Below are 17,162 nucleotides of genomic sequence, written 5' to 3' on the forward strand. Positions count from 1 at the left end.
TGTGCTCCCACAGAACTGTTGGAGGCCACAATAAGGCTTGAGACGAGGACCAAACCAGGCCCTGACTTGTGTCTCCCTTTAAGTCCAAATGCCTTAATAAAGGGTTATGGACAGGAAAGGCTGAGTAGCACTGAGAAAGGGTCTGTGCTATGTGTCGTGCGCTCACCTATGTGACTTCCCACATGCTCTCTTTACAGAAGGGAACAATGTGGTTAGGGTCATAAATTCTTAGTTGGTCCTTGTTGTTCCTGTACCTCCCATAATCCACTCCCTGGTTGATTGTAACTTCTTGTATCAATAGTAGCTAATGGCATTAGCCGTTGACTACCTGGCACCACAGGTTTGTTTGTAGTTAATGTAAACTTGTTAGAGGAACTTGCGGTTACTCCTCCTATTGTGGTCTGCCTTTATAAATGCTTGTAAGATGTGAAATAAAATCGGCCCTGTTGGACATCCTCCTCAGTGCTCCTCCTGCCCCCATCTCTTTGTCTCTTCATTTCTTTTCACCATCCTCTTACCCTCATGTTCCTGGTCGATTTGTCACACGGGCCACGACACAGAACCACATAGAAGACTGTCACAGTATTTAATACACTGTGTTGCCATCCTTTATTACTTCACTAGTAGCAATTTCAGGGCAAGAATCATGCATTTTATTTTTTATCTTTAGTATATGAAATCTTTAAGTCTCCCAGCAAATATGAGTTTGAGTTTGGTGAGGAAATGGCTATCCCCTAGAACATTGTTAAATGGTCAAAGATTACTTGTAAATATCCTAAATTCCTTTAATTTCTATTAATATATTATGCATAATACACCCAGGGATATTTACACATATTGACATCTGACCTAATTTGAATCATTGTATATTTTTTAGCTTATGATATATATTCAAGTGATAAATGTGATAAGTATGACTTATTGCTTAAAGTATAATTCCTTCTTATTTATTAAAGGGTACATATTTTCTGCTTCATGGGAAACTTCAAACTCCATCATTTTCACAAACAGATAATGCAGATACCCCATTATTTCATGATCAACAGGTATTCATTCCATGATTCTTTAGGTAATTTCCTTCTGCCTTTAGGGTATTTAAGGAATCTTTTTTTTAATCATAGATTTTAGTGAGTCTTCCCAAGTCCTTGCCCCTCACTTATTACCTGGTAGTCTTTCTTCTCTTTACTTGGGGAATTTTCTGCGTTCTGTCCTTTTCTCTCTTATTCTGCTGGTTAGTTACACAGAAATTTTTTCTGATCATCATCTGAACTTTTAAGTCTATATGCTTACTTTAGTATTTTAAAACTATCTGAAGGCTGAGTTGGGTTCAAGATAAAACCCTAGCAAGATCCTGAACCACCCTCTCCCATGGACACAAATTTACAACTACATATGGAATAACTCCCTCTGAAAGGGACCTGAAAATGGAATGAATGGAGCCTCCACAACAAAAGATAAAAGGACAACATCAGTAAGGGAAAGAGGCAGAAATACAAATTTGCTAGGGGAAAAATGGCACCCCAGTTGCTGTGAGTCATAATCGGAAGGGATATAAAAGGTATGGAATGTTTCCCTGAGGAGTAAGAGCTTCCAGCTTCGTACCAGGTGCCTCAAACCTTAGATTCTGCACAGGAGAGATGAGCCCTGAAACACCAGTCTTCGAAAAGCAACAGGGATTATGTTCAGGAAAACTATAAAACTGTAGGGAAGAGAAAACTCACTCTAAAAGGCTTTTGCAAGGACTCAAACACCAATCTGAACTGCGCACAGACAACAGGTAAGAGTGACCCATTTATGAACCTTTACGTGTCTGCCAGAGGGTTGGGAAATAGTAGGGACTCTCCCCTGGGACTGAGACAATGGCAGAAGGCCATTTTTGTTATCTCAGTTGACCTTACTAACTCCAGCACCAGGGAGCAGCCTTTTGGAATTCTCCCTCTAACCTGCTGCTAGCAACAGTGGGTGTGTCCCCAGGAGTGATGCCCACAGTGTATGCATGGTCAGGAATGTGTCACAGCTGGGGTCAGAGGCTATCCCAGCCTGCTGAAACATGGCAACAGTCTCAGATGCTTCCTGCAGCCAGACTGAGCTTCAGCCCTGCCCACGAGTGTGCACAGCAATGGTCTCACCACAGTAAGAGTGCACACAGGCCACACAGGAGATAGTTCCTGAGTGTCTTGCTCTGCTGACGAGGGAGACTGTGCTTCCTGGCCTCATAGGACATCTCTTACACGAGGCCACCCCTTCAAGACTGGGAGAGGTTGCTGCCTTATATAAATATATAGAAACAAACATAAAGCATTAGGAAAAATGAGGAGAAAGATGAATGTGTTCCAAAAGAAAGAACAAGATAATAGCTTAGAAAAAGCTAAATGAAATGGTAATAAGAAATCTAACTGATAAAGAGTTCAAAGTAATGGTTATAAAGATGTTCACCACACTTGGGAGAAGAATGGATAAACATCATGTAGCAAACAGAAGTTGTAACTGAACTGAAAACTCTGCCAGAAGGGCTCGACAGCAGCCTGAATGAAGCTGAACAAATCAATGAGCCAGAAGACAAAGCAGTGGAACCCACACAGACTGAGCGGTAAAAGTAAACAGGGATTAAGAATGGTGAAGACAGGGGTGCCTGGGTGACTCAGATGGTTAAGCGTCTGCCTTCGGCTCAGGTCATGATTTCCAGGTCCTGGGATCAAGCCCCATGTGGGCTCCCAGCTCTGCAGGGAGTCTGCTTCTCCCTCTCCCTCTGCCTCTCCCCCTGCTTGTGCTCCCTCTGTCTCTGTATCTCTCGCCAATGAATAAATAAAATCATAAAAAAAAATAATAACAGTGAAGACACTGTAAGGGACCTTTGGGACAAGAGCAGGCAGAACAACATTCATATTATAGAGAGCCTGGAAGATGACAACATATAGAAAGAGCCAGAAAAAATATCTGAGAAATAATGGCTGGAACCTTCCTCAACCTGGGGAAGGAATCAGACACCCAGACCCAGGAAGCCCAGAGAGTTCCAAAGAAGACGAACACAAAGAAATCCATATAAGACATATTATAATTAAAATGGTAAAAGTTAAATATAAAGAGAGAATCCTAAAAGCAGCAAGGAAAAACAATTTGTTATATATAAGGGAAACTCCACAAACTCTCAGGAGATCTTCCAGCAGAAACGTGACAGGCCAGAAGAGAGTGGCATGACATAAACTGAAGGTGCTAAACAGACAAACAAAACAACACCTTTCAATTGAGAATTCTCTACAGAGCGAAGTTACCACTCAGACTTGAAGGACAGATTTAGAGTAAAAGGAGTTCATCACCACTAAACCAGCCTTATAAGAAATGTTAGAGAGATTTCTTTAAGCTGAAAAGAAATGGCACTAATTAATAAGGAAACACAGAAAAGTAAAAACCTCACTGAAAAAGGTAAATATATAACAATGGTAGTAGATCAATCACTTATAAAGCCAGCATGAAGGTTAAAAGACAAAAGTAGTAAAATTAATTAAAAGTACAATAATTAGTTAAGGGAAACATGAGATAAAAAGACGTAAAATAGGTTATCGAAAATATAAAACATAGGGGAGTTATAAAAAGATAAAGCTTTGGAATGTGTTTAAAATTTAGTTGCTATCAACTAAAAAAGGATGCTATTTACATAGGATATTTTATACGCATCTCACAGTAATCACAAGGAAACAACTTATAGTAAATACCAAAAAAAAAAAAAAAAAAAAAAAAAGGAATCTAAACATAACACTACAGAAAGCCACACCACAAAAGACAAGAGAAGAAAGGAACAAAGAGAAACAACAGAAATAGCCATAAAACGATTAACAAAATTGCAATAAGTGCACATTTATCAATAATTATTTTAAATGTAAATGGCCTAAATTCACCAATCAAAAGAGTAACTGAATAGATTAAAAAAACCAAGACTTATCTGTATGCTGCCTACGAGAGACTAGCTTGAGAAATAAGCACACATGGACCTGAAAAGTAAAGGAATGGAAAAAAATATTTCATGTAAATGAAAATGAAAAGAAAGCTGGAGTAGTTATACTCATTATCAGACAAAATACACTTTAAAACAAAGACTGTAACTTGAGGCAAAGAGGGCACTGTATAATGATAAAGGGTTTAATCCACCAAAAAATATAACATTTACAAATATACACGTACCCAGGATAGAAGTACCAAAATATATAAAGTGAACATTAACAGACTTAAAGAGAGAAATTGAAAACAATATCCTAATAGTAGGAAACTTCAATACCCACGTTTCATTAATGGATAGATCATTCAGACAAAATAATCAATAAGGAAACATCAGCCTTCAAAAACACATTAGATGAGATGGACTTAATATATACAGAACATTCCATCCAAAAACAGCAAAATACACATTCTTTTCAAGTGGACGTAAAATATTCTCTAGGATAGATCACATGTTGGACTACAAAACAATCTCAATAAATTCAAGAAGATTAAAAACATATCAAATATCTTTTCCAAACATAATTGTATAAAACTAGAAGTTAATTATGAGAAGGCAAATGGGAAAACTACAGATATGTGGAGATTAAAGAGCATGTTACTGAGCAACTACTGGGTAATAGAAGAAATCAAAGAAGAAATTAAAAAAAAAACCTAGGGAGAAATAAAAACAGAAATATAACATGCCAAAATCTATATACAGCAAAAGCTATTCTAAGAGGGAAGTTCATAGCAAGACAGATCTTCCTCAAAATACAAAAAAAAAAAAAAGTCAAACAATCTAACTTTATATCTAAAGGAACTAGAAAAAGAACAACAAAGTCCCAAACTAGTAGAAGGAGGAAAATAGGTTCAGAGTGGAAAGAAATGCATGGAGACTAAAAGGATAGTAGAAAAGATCAATGAAACTACTAAGAGCTGGTTCTTTGAAAAGATAAACAAAATCAGCAAACTCTTAGCTAGACTAACCAAGAAGAGAAGAGAGAGAGAACCCAAATAAATACAATTAGAAATGAAAGAGGAGAAATTACAACTGACATTACAGATATACAAAGGATCATACCAGATTATTAGGAGCAATTATACTTCAATAAACTGGAAAATCTGGAAGAAACAGATAATTTCCTATGAACATACAATCTTCCAAGACTGAATCATAACGAAATAAAAAATTAGAACTGACAAATTATTAGTAAGGAGAATGAATCAATAATCAAAAATCTCCCTCCAAAACAAAATATTCAAATATTCTACCAAATATTCAAAGAAGATTTATTATGTATACTTCTCAAACTCTTCCAAAAAAATTGAAGAGGAATGAAAGCCCAAACAATTCTACAAGGCCAGCATTGCCCTGATACAAGAACCAGAAAAAGACATCACAAAAAAGGAAAACTACAGGCCAATATCCTTGATGAACATAGATGGAAGAATCATCAACATATTTTAGAAAACCAAATCCAACAATACATTAAAAGGATTATACACCAGGATCAAACGGGATGTATTCCTGGGATGTAAGGATGGTTCAACACCCACAATCAGTTAAACAGAGTCACCACATTAACAAAATGAAAGATAAAAATTATATGATCATGTCAATACATGCAGAAAAAGCATTTGACAAAATTCAACATTTATGATAAAAACTCAAAGTGGGTAGAGAGGGAAAGTACCTAAACATAATAAAAGCCACACACGATAATCCCACTGCTAATATCAATGGTGATCCTCTAAGAACAGGAGCAAGATGTGGATGCTCACTCTTGGCACTAGTATCCAACAGAGTCCTGGAAGTCCCAGCCAAGGCACTTAGGCAAGGAAAAAACAAGGCATCCGAATCACAAAGATAGAAACAATATTGTCTCTATTGTCAGATGACATGATACTACACACAGAGAACCCTAAAGAATCTACTAATCTAAATCTAAAAAACTGTTAGAATAAATAAATTCAGTAAAGTTGCAGGTTACAAAATCAATATACCGAAATACACTGCATTTCTCTACACTAATAATGATGCATCAGAAGGATAAATCAAGAAAACAATCCCATTTACAACTGCATCAAAAAGAGTAAGATATCTGGCAATAAATGTAACCAAGGGCATAAAGCCCTCTACATTGAAAGCTATAAGACACTGGTGAAAGAAACTGAAGACGCAAATAAATGTAAAGGTATTCTATGATCACAGATTAGAAGAATTAGAAGAATCCCATACTACATAGAGCATGGAGAATGTCCACACCACATCAAGCAATCTACAGATTCAAAGCGATCCCTATCAAAACACCAATGGCATACTTTGCAGGACCAGAATCGTTCTAAAATTTGTATGGAATCACAAAAGATGTCAAATAGTCAAAACAATATTGAGAAAGAACAGAGCTGGAGGTATCACACCCCCTGATATCGCACTATACTACAAACCTATAGTAATCAAAACGGTATGTTACTGGTATAAAAAGAGACACACAGATAATGGAACCGGATTGAGAAACCAGAAATACACCTACACATATATAGATAATTAATGTATGACAAAGAAGCCAAGAACACACAACGGAGAAAGGACAGTCTCTTTGATTAATGGCGCTGAGGAAACGGAAGAACTTCAAAACAAAAAAAACTGCAAAAGAATGGAATTAGACTACTGTCTTACACCATACACACAAACTAACTTAAAATGGATTAAATGCTTGAATGTAAGACCTGAAGCCGTAAAACTGCTAGAAGAAAACACAGGCAGTAAGCTCCTTCATGTCAGTCACAGCTACTGGTTTTTTGAAAGCAAAGGGAACAAAAGCAAAGGGAACAACTACAGCAAAAATCAAAAATCGACAAATGGAACCACATCAAACAAATGCTTCCGCACAGCAAAGGAAACTGTCAGCAAAGTGAAAAGGCAGCCTGCTGAATTGCACACCATATATCTGACTCTCAAACCGTATATCCAATAAGGGATTAACATCTAAAATATGTAAAGAATTCATGTAACTCAAGAACAAAAAAATGAACAACTTGGTTAAAAATGGGCGGAGGATCTGAAAGAAATTTTTCCAAAGACACACAGATGGTCGACAGGCATCTGAATAGGACGCTCGGCACCACTAATCACTAGAGCAATTCAAGTCAGAACCCCTGTGAGAAATCACCTCACGGCAAGAATGGCTGCTATCGAGGAGAAATCAGAGCCATTGGGGAGGATACGGAGAAAGGGGAGCTCTTACCCACTACCACTGACATTGCAAATTGGTGCAAACACTATGGAAACTCACATGTAGATTCCGCAATAAACGAAGAATAGAACTACATTATGACCCAGCTATTCCGTTTCTGGATATTTATCTGAATAACATAAAAACAGTAATTTAAAAAATATATGCATTCTTATGTTCACTGCAGCAGTAATTAAAATAGTCAACATATTGAGTGCCTATCAGTAGATGAGTGAATAAAAAAGATATATTGATACACTGGAATACTACTCAGCCGTAAAATGTAATGAAATCCTGCCAATGGTGACACCGTGCATGAAACCTCAGAGTATTATGTTAAGTGAAATGAACCAAAAGGAGAAAAACAAATGCCACATGATTTCACTCATATCTGAAATCGAAAAACACAAATTGAAGAAACAAAATTAAAACAAACTTAAAACTATCTGAAGCTCCTTTTGCACACTTCTTAAAATCTAGGGGCATCTGGGTAGCTCAGTCAGTTAAACAACTGACTTCGGCCCAGGTCACGATCCCAGGGTCCTCGGATCGAGCCCCACATCGGGCTCCCTGCTCCACTGGGAGTCTGCTTCTCCCTCTCCCTCTGCTGCTTCCCCTGCTTGTGCTTTCCTGTTCTGTCAATTAAATAAGTAAAATCTTAAAAAAAAAAAATTGAAAAAACAAAATTATAACAAACTTAAAAAAAACTATCTGAGACTCCTTTTGCATACTTCTTAAAATGTATTTCAATTTTTTTCCTTATGAAATCACATTAAATCATATTGCCATTTCTGAAGTTTAATAATAGAATAAACAATTTTTTTTCCTGACGCAATGCTTAATCGGTGGTACTCAGCCAGTTAAGCTCATTCAGTACATAAATGCCTGTTCAGTTACTGACCAAAGACAGTTCCAAAATTGAAAATTAAAAAAATGTAAGAAATAGTTCATTTCTTTACGTGATGTCTAAAGATCATTTGGTCTATACAACAGCATATTGGAGAACTCTGGGAGGACGTGATCCAGTGAACTAATGTTGTAAAACAAAACAAAAGGGATGCTGTGGAGGCAAGAGCAAGAAAGGGAAGTCCCAGAATGCCAGTTACACATTAGGCCTAAAGATAACCAGTACATACTGGGGCAGTGTCTACTGAAGGTAGTGGTGAAGGTAGAGGTCTTGGGAGTAAAACAAAGGGGACTCCCTTCTATAGATACTAAATGAGAGAATAGAAAACTTGAGAATGTAATAAAAACATATAAGAAAAATACTGGCAAATAGGAAGGCCAAGCAGTAGCAAATAACCAGAAAATTACAATTTGTGTAATTTTAAGCAGTTGATGGCAATAAGTAGAGAAGCTGATGTTGTGAACGTTTTCCTTTGAAAACTACAGGGGACACAGCACTGTTAATGTCAAAACATAACTCACTAAGAGTGGAAGGAGAACGTTTCTGCTTGTAAGAAAAATGGTTTTTTAAAGAAAAACAGTGTGACCATAATGTGAGTGGACAGCATAAGCTTAGATGACGTAAAACATAAATGGATAGATATTGGCAAGGTCAAAAAGGCCATGATGATAGACATATTCTGAAATTAGGAAATGCACAAATAATTTGGCTCCCCTTTAAAAAGAAAAATGATTAGCTTTAAAAAGAAATTTTAAAGTATCTTTACACAGCACTGTAGGGTAACAGAAAAATAAAACATAAATTATATTGGAAAATGTTCTGCCTCTTAAAATTTTAAACCAAAATTTGTCTTCTTTCTACATTAGAATTTTGTTTTTTAAAGAGAAAAGGGTTTGATGAGAGAAGACAGGAAGGTACTTTGTGCTATTTTACAAAGTAGCTCAATTATTAGAAAACACACAATTGACAAATATTAATTATTATTCAACAAAATAAACTAAGGAAGAAGCACTACTGGTCAGTGTGATAAATATTTTCCACATGTTTTCAACTATTCCTAATACTACCTTTTTGCTCTACATAATAATCCCTTGAAATGGATGCTATTAATTCTAATCCTAACTGAGAAACCGAGGCTCAAAGAGATTAAATTGCTCTAACTCATGGAATGGGGACTTAAACCTAGATTTCTGACTCCAGAGCCCATGACTGATTCAACATATGACTACGTGTCTTTACTGAACACCTGTCATGTGCCTTTTATATGCCCCCAGAGATAAGAGGTAGGAGAAAAACAGGAAGACACAAGCTTCATTAAGTAACTTCAACTATACCAGACAATGAAAGAGTTAACCTAAAGAGAATACAATGCCAGAAAAAAGTTACAGGTAAACAATTCTGTATTCCCCAAACAGGATTTGCAACACATGCCCAATGATGTGGTTTATACACTCTAGGGATGTGCTATTGATGTACTGACGAAATACAGACAAGGTAGCGAAAACATTATTAACAATTTGTCTAAAAAACAAAATCTAATTATTCAAAGAAATCTGGAAAAATGGTGAGCAGTGACTGGATGGTTCATACTTCTACTTTATTAGGCTTTCAGCTTAGAAAGCTTTTTTTTTTTTTATGGTAGTCACGATATTCTTTGCAACCTATTTCCACCATTATTTACATTTTCCCCCATTTTCTGATTGGATGAATGAGCTTAGCTATCTGGAAAAATTATATAGAAGTGCATAGTAAATTAAAATCAAATTACATTCCGGGGCACCCGGGTGGCTCAGTGGGTTAAGCCTCTGCCTTCGGCTCAGGGCATGATCCCGGGGTCCTGGGATCGAGCCCTGCATCGGGCTCTCTGCTCAGCAGGGAGCCTGCTTCCCCCTCTCTCTCTCTGCCTGCCTCTCTGCCTACTTGTGATCTCTGTCTGTCAAATAAGTAAATAAAATCTTTAAAAAAAAATCAAATTACATTCCATTAGAGACTAAACACTAATTAGTCATCTTTTACTTTACCGTGAAAGGATACAGAACACAAGGAAGACAGCACATTTTTCAGCCATCCTGTGGCAGTGCGACAAGAAGTTCTGTGACAAGAAAGACTGCTATGGCCCCCACAGTGGAATGAGCACACCACCACCTTCGTGCTTTAGGCAGAGACACAGTAAGAAAATTCATGAAGGCACACAAATCTCGATCAGTGTTTTACAGTTAAAGCAATGTCATGACTTAGGTTCATAAAATGCTACAAAGTAGAGAAACTATTAACTTAAAATGACTGAATTTCTACACTTCTGAAGAAAATACAGTTACTTACTTTTTTCTCCGGTTTGATTCCACAAAATATTTACGTGCTCGAATTCGACATATTTTTTGTTGCTGCAGTAATATCTGACGCTCTTCTTCTAGATTTTTCTCCAGATGCATTTTCATATCTCTAATGATAGCACAAAGTTAAGGACAACAGCTTTTACCTCCAGGGGATGAGTGTCAGCGCCACCTGATAAATACGACTATGGCCTCATACTAAGGATGCGATGATTTTTTGTGGAACAACTAATCGGTGTACACAGTAGTGTTAGTATGTGACCAGCAAATGTTCTGTGGGAAAAAAAAAAAGCTGATTCGGTATTAGAACTGAAATATATCTCACTTTCCCTGGGGAAAAAAAAATTGTTCTTTTGGACATCATGAGCCCCGATAAGGAGACTGCATATATATCTTCTCATTCATTAGGAACCTCCAAGAAACCTGCTAAATGCAAATCTGATTGGATTTCTCATTCTTTGTTGTTTTCTTAAAGCTCCCTGTCACACTTAGGATAAATTCCAAATCTCCTGACCTAGTATATAAAGCATTATAATCTGGTCTGTATTTTCGACTTCAATTCTCAGCACTTCCCTGCATGAATCCTATGGCCCCCCATACAAAGATACTAACAGAACCAGCCACAGCACATCATGCCATCATCTCCCAGCACAAGCTTGGCCAACTCCACCCGTGGTTCAGGGCCACCTGGAGCAGTTCCCCTCCTCTTTTCTAGGAGAAAACCCTCACTGGATGACCCGACACCTTCATAAGTACATTCTATGAGTACATGTCTCCTCCATATTTCTGTAATTCCAATGCCTGACACCGTGCTTAAAATACAATAATGGCTTAATAAAATGTCACTGAACAATTTCCTTGCAGAAAATTTGCAGTAGATACATAGGACAAAAGATATATGCATTCTTTTATAGCTTTTGGTGACTTATAGCCAAAAATAGGTTTCTAAAAGGGTTATTACAAACTTAGGTCATTAAAAATGCATATATGTTTCAAAACCTCATGAGCATAGGATAGTATTTTTTTCCTAGAAAGACCGTGTAGAAAACCATGTTTTATTATACATGTATTAGCACAATAGACTACTTTCCATGTATGATTACTAATTTTTATTTTCCTCTTTGGTGAGTTGTTAGCTCACAGTCATTGGCCATTCATCTATTGAGAACCTGATGTTTTAAAAAATGAATTTTAATAAATTCAATAGAGATAGTGTAGATATTAATCCTGTTATAGTATTAAATATTTTTCCCAGATCATTATATTTATACAATTTCTCCTTCCACTAAAGTTTTAAACTAATGAGTCACCATTGAAACATTTTTCCCTTAAAATTTCTCTCCTTTCAAAAGCTAAACTTACTATACCTTTGAACACATGAAAAATATGAAATTCTATTTTCTGTCAGTATTCTTTTACAATTTCATATTTACATTTTATTAGCTTAATTTTGGAATGTGTACCAACTGTGACTCAAAGTAGAGATAGTGAATTTAGACTACTCTTTTTTCTGAATATGGAGACAGGAGATACTAGAATAAAGTTAAAAGGGTTCTTATGATCAAAGGGTTTGACTGTTAGTGTAGTTCATTTTAAGGATAGCCAAGACCTGAGTGTGTTTTTAGGCTGGAGGGAGAGAATGCCATTATAAGTTCAAAGTAAATTATAAAGTGGGACAATTTATAATCTGGGGGTACAGAGGAAGGGGAAAAAAGGTTGTATTAATAAGACACAGGGGAATAGACTCATCTTCTATAGTAAAAGTGATAGCCCATCAGTGAGCTTAGAAAAAAAGATGGGGTTGGGGGCAGGGAGTGGTGGTTGGTAGTATGTGGATTTGTGTTGTTTGTGAAGAGGGACCTGAGAGCCTTCCTGGTGTCCGTTGTCTCATGATGTACTAAGACAGTCTACTGAGAGCTGCGGGAAATGATAAAGATCTGGCACCGGCATTAAGAGGCACAGCAGAGATCCCTATTCCTGTTCAGGGAAAGCTTGGAAACCATGCATCTGAGTGAAGCCAGTCTGTATTGTTTCGTGGTTTTTCTCTGACAGCATTTTTATTACTTGAGTGAAGGAGCAGAGAAGGACTCTGTAGTTTTTGGGTGGTTGAAGCAGAGGAACAGGGGTGCAAAGGACCAAGGATGTGGGTGGGAGAACATGTGCAGGTCATCAAAAATAGGGAACAAACCAGGTAGAAAAGGGACAGGCAAGGTGTGTGCTCAAATAAAATGAAGGGGAGAAGAGGAGATATTTATGAGAAAAAAGAGGCCCAGTGTGAAGGGAACATGAGAGATCTTTCACATTTTGTTAAAGAAAAATTTATTCTATTTCTATTCTAGATTGAAATGAAATTTAGTTAATTTTAATTGGATGAACTTGATAGGGTTTTGTTCTTTCATAGTCTTTACAGTCAGGGGATTCTGACTCGAGAAAGAAAACATCTTCAACAGAAAGCCGGATGGTCTCTGAAAATTGGATTCATATTCAGAAATTACATGTAGAAATTTTACCAAGGCACTTACTTATTTCATGACTAAAGTTTTTTTCATTTTTTCTCCCCCCATTTAGTTATTTGTGCAATAAATCTGAGCTCCTACTCTGTAACAGGCATCCAGCGGAAAACCTCACAGACACTAAGAACATTCAAATACTCCCAAAAGGTACTTAAGTGTTTTTCCATTTAGTAATATGATATTCTTGATTTAGTGTCATAGCCCTTACTATGTTCAAAAAGAATTCCTCTATCCCAATTTAAACGTCCATAGATATATTTTACGTATAAACTGGCAGATGGATATGCAGGTACATATGTACGTGTATTATATACACAAACACGTATTAGCAGAACTTGTTGGATTTCATTAACGCCTCTCGGGCGTCTATTGAAATAGCCATTTACAACTTGCTTACTTTTAACCACAGATGTAGCATTTAGGTGTATTTGTAGTAATGTATTTCTTTACAAGAAACCATGATTACAATTCTGGAATTAATGTTGGGTTTTGTTCCTTTGAGATGCTACTAATTCTATTCACAAATATTTTCTCTGATGTTGAGCCAGTGTTCTTACTACATAAATTTAAAAAATGAAGTCTATGACCATTTCATTCCTGACCCTGTCAGTGAGCCATCGACCCTGCTTCCCTCCTTTCCAGTTCAGACTAAATCAGGGTCCGCGTAGCAGGGATTCAGTGCGCATGAGAATACAGTGTCAGGGGAACAAGATCAAATCCAAACGCAAGGATCCCATTTACTTCAGAACACACGTCTGAGCGCGCAGCTTTGGGGACCAGCATGGGCCGGCAGGAATGATGATGGCTTGACGAGAGGCCCCGGCAGCTCCGACCACACCTGCCGTCCTCACTGTCACGGGGTCCGCACCCCAGAACCCAGCGCAGCGCGGGCCCGAGCCCGCACCGGCTGTCAGAGCCCCTGCTCCGTCGCAGTGAAAGCGCAGCCTCTCAGAACCCGGGGCCGAGCGCGGGGGCGGGGTTGGGGGGAAGGGGTTGGTTAGGGGCACCGGCAGAGCCGAGACAGAAGTCCCCGCACTCTGCGGCGGGAGCGAGCGCGGAGTCACCGCCGTCACCGCCAGTCCCGGCCCCGGGCAGCACCCACGCGACTTGTCACCGTCCTAGCGTCCTCAGAAGGGGGACACACGCTCGCATGTTGCGCACACCGAACTCTTTCCTGCTGAGCCCTCTGCGGCGCAGCCGTGGCCGCTCCCACCGGGCTGCAGCTCGCGCTGGGGAGCGCGGCCCCGCACAGCCGGACACCCACGCCGCGAACCCACCGCTCTGCGAAAGAACCGGGCTGTGCTAGCTTAACCTGCTAACTGGGACTCTCGAAGGGCAGGGAGACGCTGCACTTGGGGGATTCTTCCCTCCCCGCCGCACGGCGAACCCGGGGGTGCACAGAACACGGCAGCGCAATGCCGGTCGGTACCCCGACGTTCCAGGACATCTAGCTGCGACGCCCGGCGCGGGGCAGGACACCCCAGTCGGGATGGAGGGACGGGCTCACGGACCCGGGCGGCGGGGTGGGGTGGGGGCGCGCACGGACCCGGCCGGGATGGGTAGGGGGGCACCGGGCTGGACGGACCCCGACGGCGGGATGGAGCGGGGGCCCGGCGCGCACAGAGCCGGGCGGCTGGGTTGGGGGTGCGAGAGCACAGACGCGGCCGGGACAGGGGCTGGGGACCGGCGCGCGTGGGCCCGGACGGCGGCGGGGAGGGGGCGCACGGGGCTGACGGACCCGGCCGGCGGAGGAACGGCGAACCCCACCGCCCGTCCAGCCCCACGTCCGGGCCCCCAGGGCGCGAGCGTCCGCCGCCCAGGCCACCACCTCGGCCACCACCCCCGGGAAGGATACAGGTCGGCGGCAGGCAGGCAGCGCCCGCGGCCCAAGCGGGGGCTGAGGGGGGCTCCGTCGCGGGCGTCCGACGACTCGGGGCCCCGTCCAGCGACCACGCTCCGGGCCCCAGGCCTCCAGGCCAGCATCCTTCACCTCAGCATCGCCTCCCTCATGGCAGCCCCGGCGTCCTTCGCTTCCCCCCTCCACTCCGTCCCTCAGGCCTCGCGTCACGGGCGCGGAGGGGTTGGCCGCGTCGGTCCCGGTTTCCGTGCAGAAGCGGTGGTGGCTGCGGTGGCTGCGGCGGCAACCTTGCCCGGCACTGGCGGAGGGGGCGGCAGCGACCCCGCCGCCGCCGCCGCCATCTTGGCAACCAACGGACGCCGCGTCCTTGGCGACGGAAACCCGGGCGCGGGGGCGGGGCGGGGCAGGGCGGGGCCAAGCGCAGGGCGGCCAATAGGCGGCGTGGGCGGGGCCCGGCCTCGCGGGAACGAGTCTGCGCAGCAGCCCCGAGCGGCGTGGCGTGCGGGTTTCCCGGCTGAGTCCTTACTCCCTGGTGCCGAGGGTGTTGTGCGGCTGTCGAGCGGTGGGAGGGTTGCCGCGGGGGTCGTTCAGGGTAGGAGGGTAGGGATTGTCGGTGGGACCACCGAAGCTTGTGGGGTTCGAGCTGGGGGTCTTGGGGGGCGTCCGGATCCCCAGACACCGCCCCTCCCCCCGCTTGATGGGCCGCTTCCCTTGCTCTGCGTCCGCGCACCGGCCCCTCCGCGGTCTCTCTCTTGCCTTGTCCCTGCCCCCACTCGCGACGGGGCCTGCCGCGGCTGCAGGATTCGGACACAGCCCGTCGTCGCGTCGGCGGTCTGTTAGGAGTCCGTATTTAAGTCGGAGATCCCCGGGGGGTGCGCCCACGCACGGGCGCAAACCCGGGGACTTCCGAGCCGTCCGCGTAATGGCTTTGCAAGCGAAAATCTGAAAAAAGGCTGAAAACTGTGGTTGGAGCTCAATAGGAAATTACATATAAATCCCGACTGTGTTTCAGCCAGGTGTGTGTGTGTGGCGGGGCGGGGGGGGGGGGGGGGGGGGGGACTCCCGGATTGGAAGCAGAACGCACAAACCCAATAAAAATCGCTCGCGCAGCATTGAAATGTCTCTGCCTTTGTGAACTAATTTCATTTTTAGAGGTCAAATAAACTTTCCCGTTGAAACTATTTAAAACAGATTTTGCAAAGTTGGATGCAGTGACCCAGATTGAAATGTCATCTGGTGACAGAGATTTTAAAGTACCACAACATACCCAGTTTTGATTGAACGCACAAAGCACATACTCAGGACAATGCCAAGAATATAGAATATATAATTTTGGCAAAGAAAGGCTAAATGTGTATACACAGACCATTAGCTATCTTGGCAAATTTTAGACCGGCCTAGCCATGGCGTTGACCTTGATTCTGTTCCTACTGTTCTCTAGGGCGTCTTTCAATCAGAGTAAGAGAAGCCGGCACTGCCAAGTGCACGCAAAAGTGAGAAGACCGGATTTGCTGGTGAGAGCAGTTAGGCATCGAGCTTTCACTGTCTTATTAGTTGGGCATTTTGTAATTACCAAGCACCTTCTTGGTTTGTTGCATGGACTGTTAGCATTAAGAAGCATGTCTTGGTTTCTCAAATGCCTAGAAATGTTCATTCATATTAATTATCCTTCATTCAAATGTTGCTTTGCAATGGTGACCAAGAAAAAGATAAATTTTAAACACAATGTTGTTAGTTTTTTTAAATCAGTATGTTTTCTTTTAAACCTTTCAATTATTTCTTCAAAATATTAATCAAGTTTCCACATTTATTTAAGTTGTATAGTCCTAGATTTAAAAAAAGAGGGTTTAAGATTAGATATTTGGACAATAGATAATTTGAGGCATTTGTAAACTTATTCTCTTGATAGGAAAGTCAAGTATGATTCAAGCAATAAAAAAAGAATGTTACGCTAAATCTCTATTTTGTCAGGAGACATCTGAATTGAGTATAATGCTTAATTCTTTTGTACTTTAAAACCACAGTATAACACTATGTATATGTTAAATAATATTTTTATTTTGTAAATATTTTATTCATTCTTTTATAACATATATAATTCATTCTTCTGTTAAGGAAATGTATATTGAGCATCTAGAATGTGCCAAAGACTTTCTAGCTGCTGGGGATGCAGTGGTGAACAAAACTTCAAAATCCCTATGCTCATGAAGCTTGTATTCATTTTTCTCTCTCCCCTCCCCCCAGAATATATGAGGTAGTGAAAAGCACTCTGAGGAAAAATGGAGAACTGTAGCGGGCTAGAGACTGATAGAGTTCTATTTTAGCGATGGTGCTCAGGGA

General features: G+C 41.2%; 1 protein-coding gene across 1 annotated transcript in view; it reads right to left on the reverse strand.

Moving 5' to 3' along the window:
• The window catches only part of LOC111153801 (centrosomal protein 126), a 95,483-nt gene extending 80,536 nt beyond the window's left edge, over nucleotides 1–14,947 (reverse strand). The window contains exons 1-2 of the mRNA XM_022513041.1: nucleotides 14,820–14,947; nucleotides 10,441–10,560 (exon numbers count right to left, since the gene is read on the reverse strand). Coding sequence (XP_022368749.1) covers nucleotides 10,441–10,560; nucleotides 14,820–14,947 — 248 coding nt within the window. The remainder of the gene's footprint in view (nucleotides 1–10,440; nucleotides 10,561–14,819) is intronic.
• Nucleotides 14,948–17,162: the final 2,215 nt, after the last annotated feature.

This window comes from Enhydra lutris, unplaced genomic scaffold (assembly GCF_002288905.1).
Source record: "Enhydra lutris kenyoni isolate GAN:26980312 unplaced genomic scaffold, ASM228890v2 scaffoldscaffold34, whole genome shotgun sequence".
NCBI classification, from domain to species: Eukaryota; Metazoa; Chordata; class Mammalia; order Carnivora; family Mustelidae; genus Enhydra; species Enhydra lutris.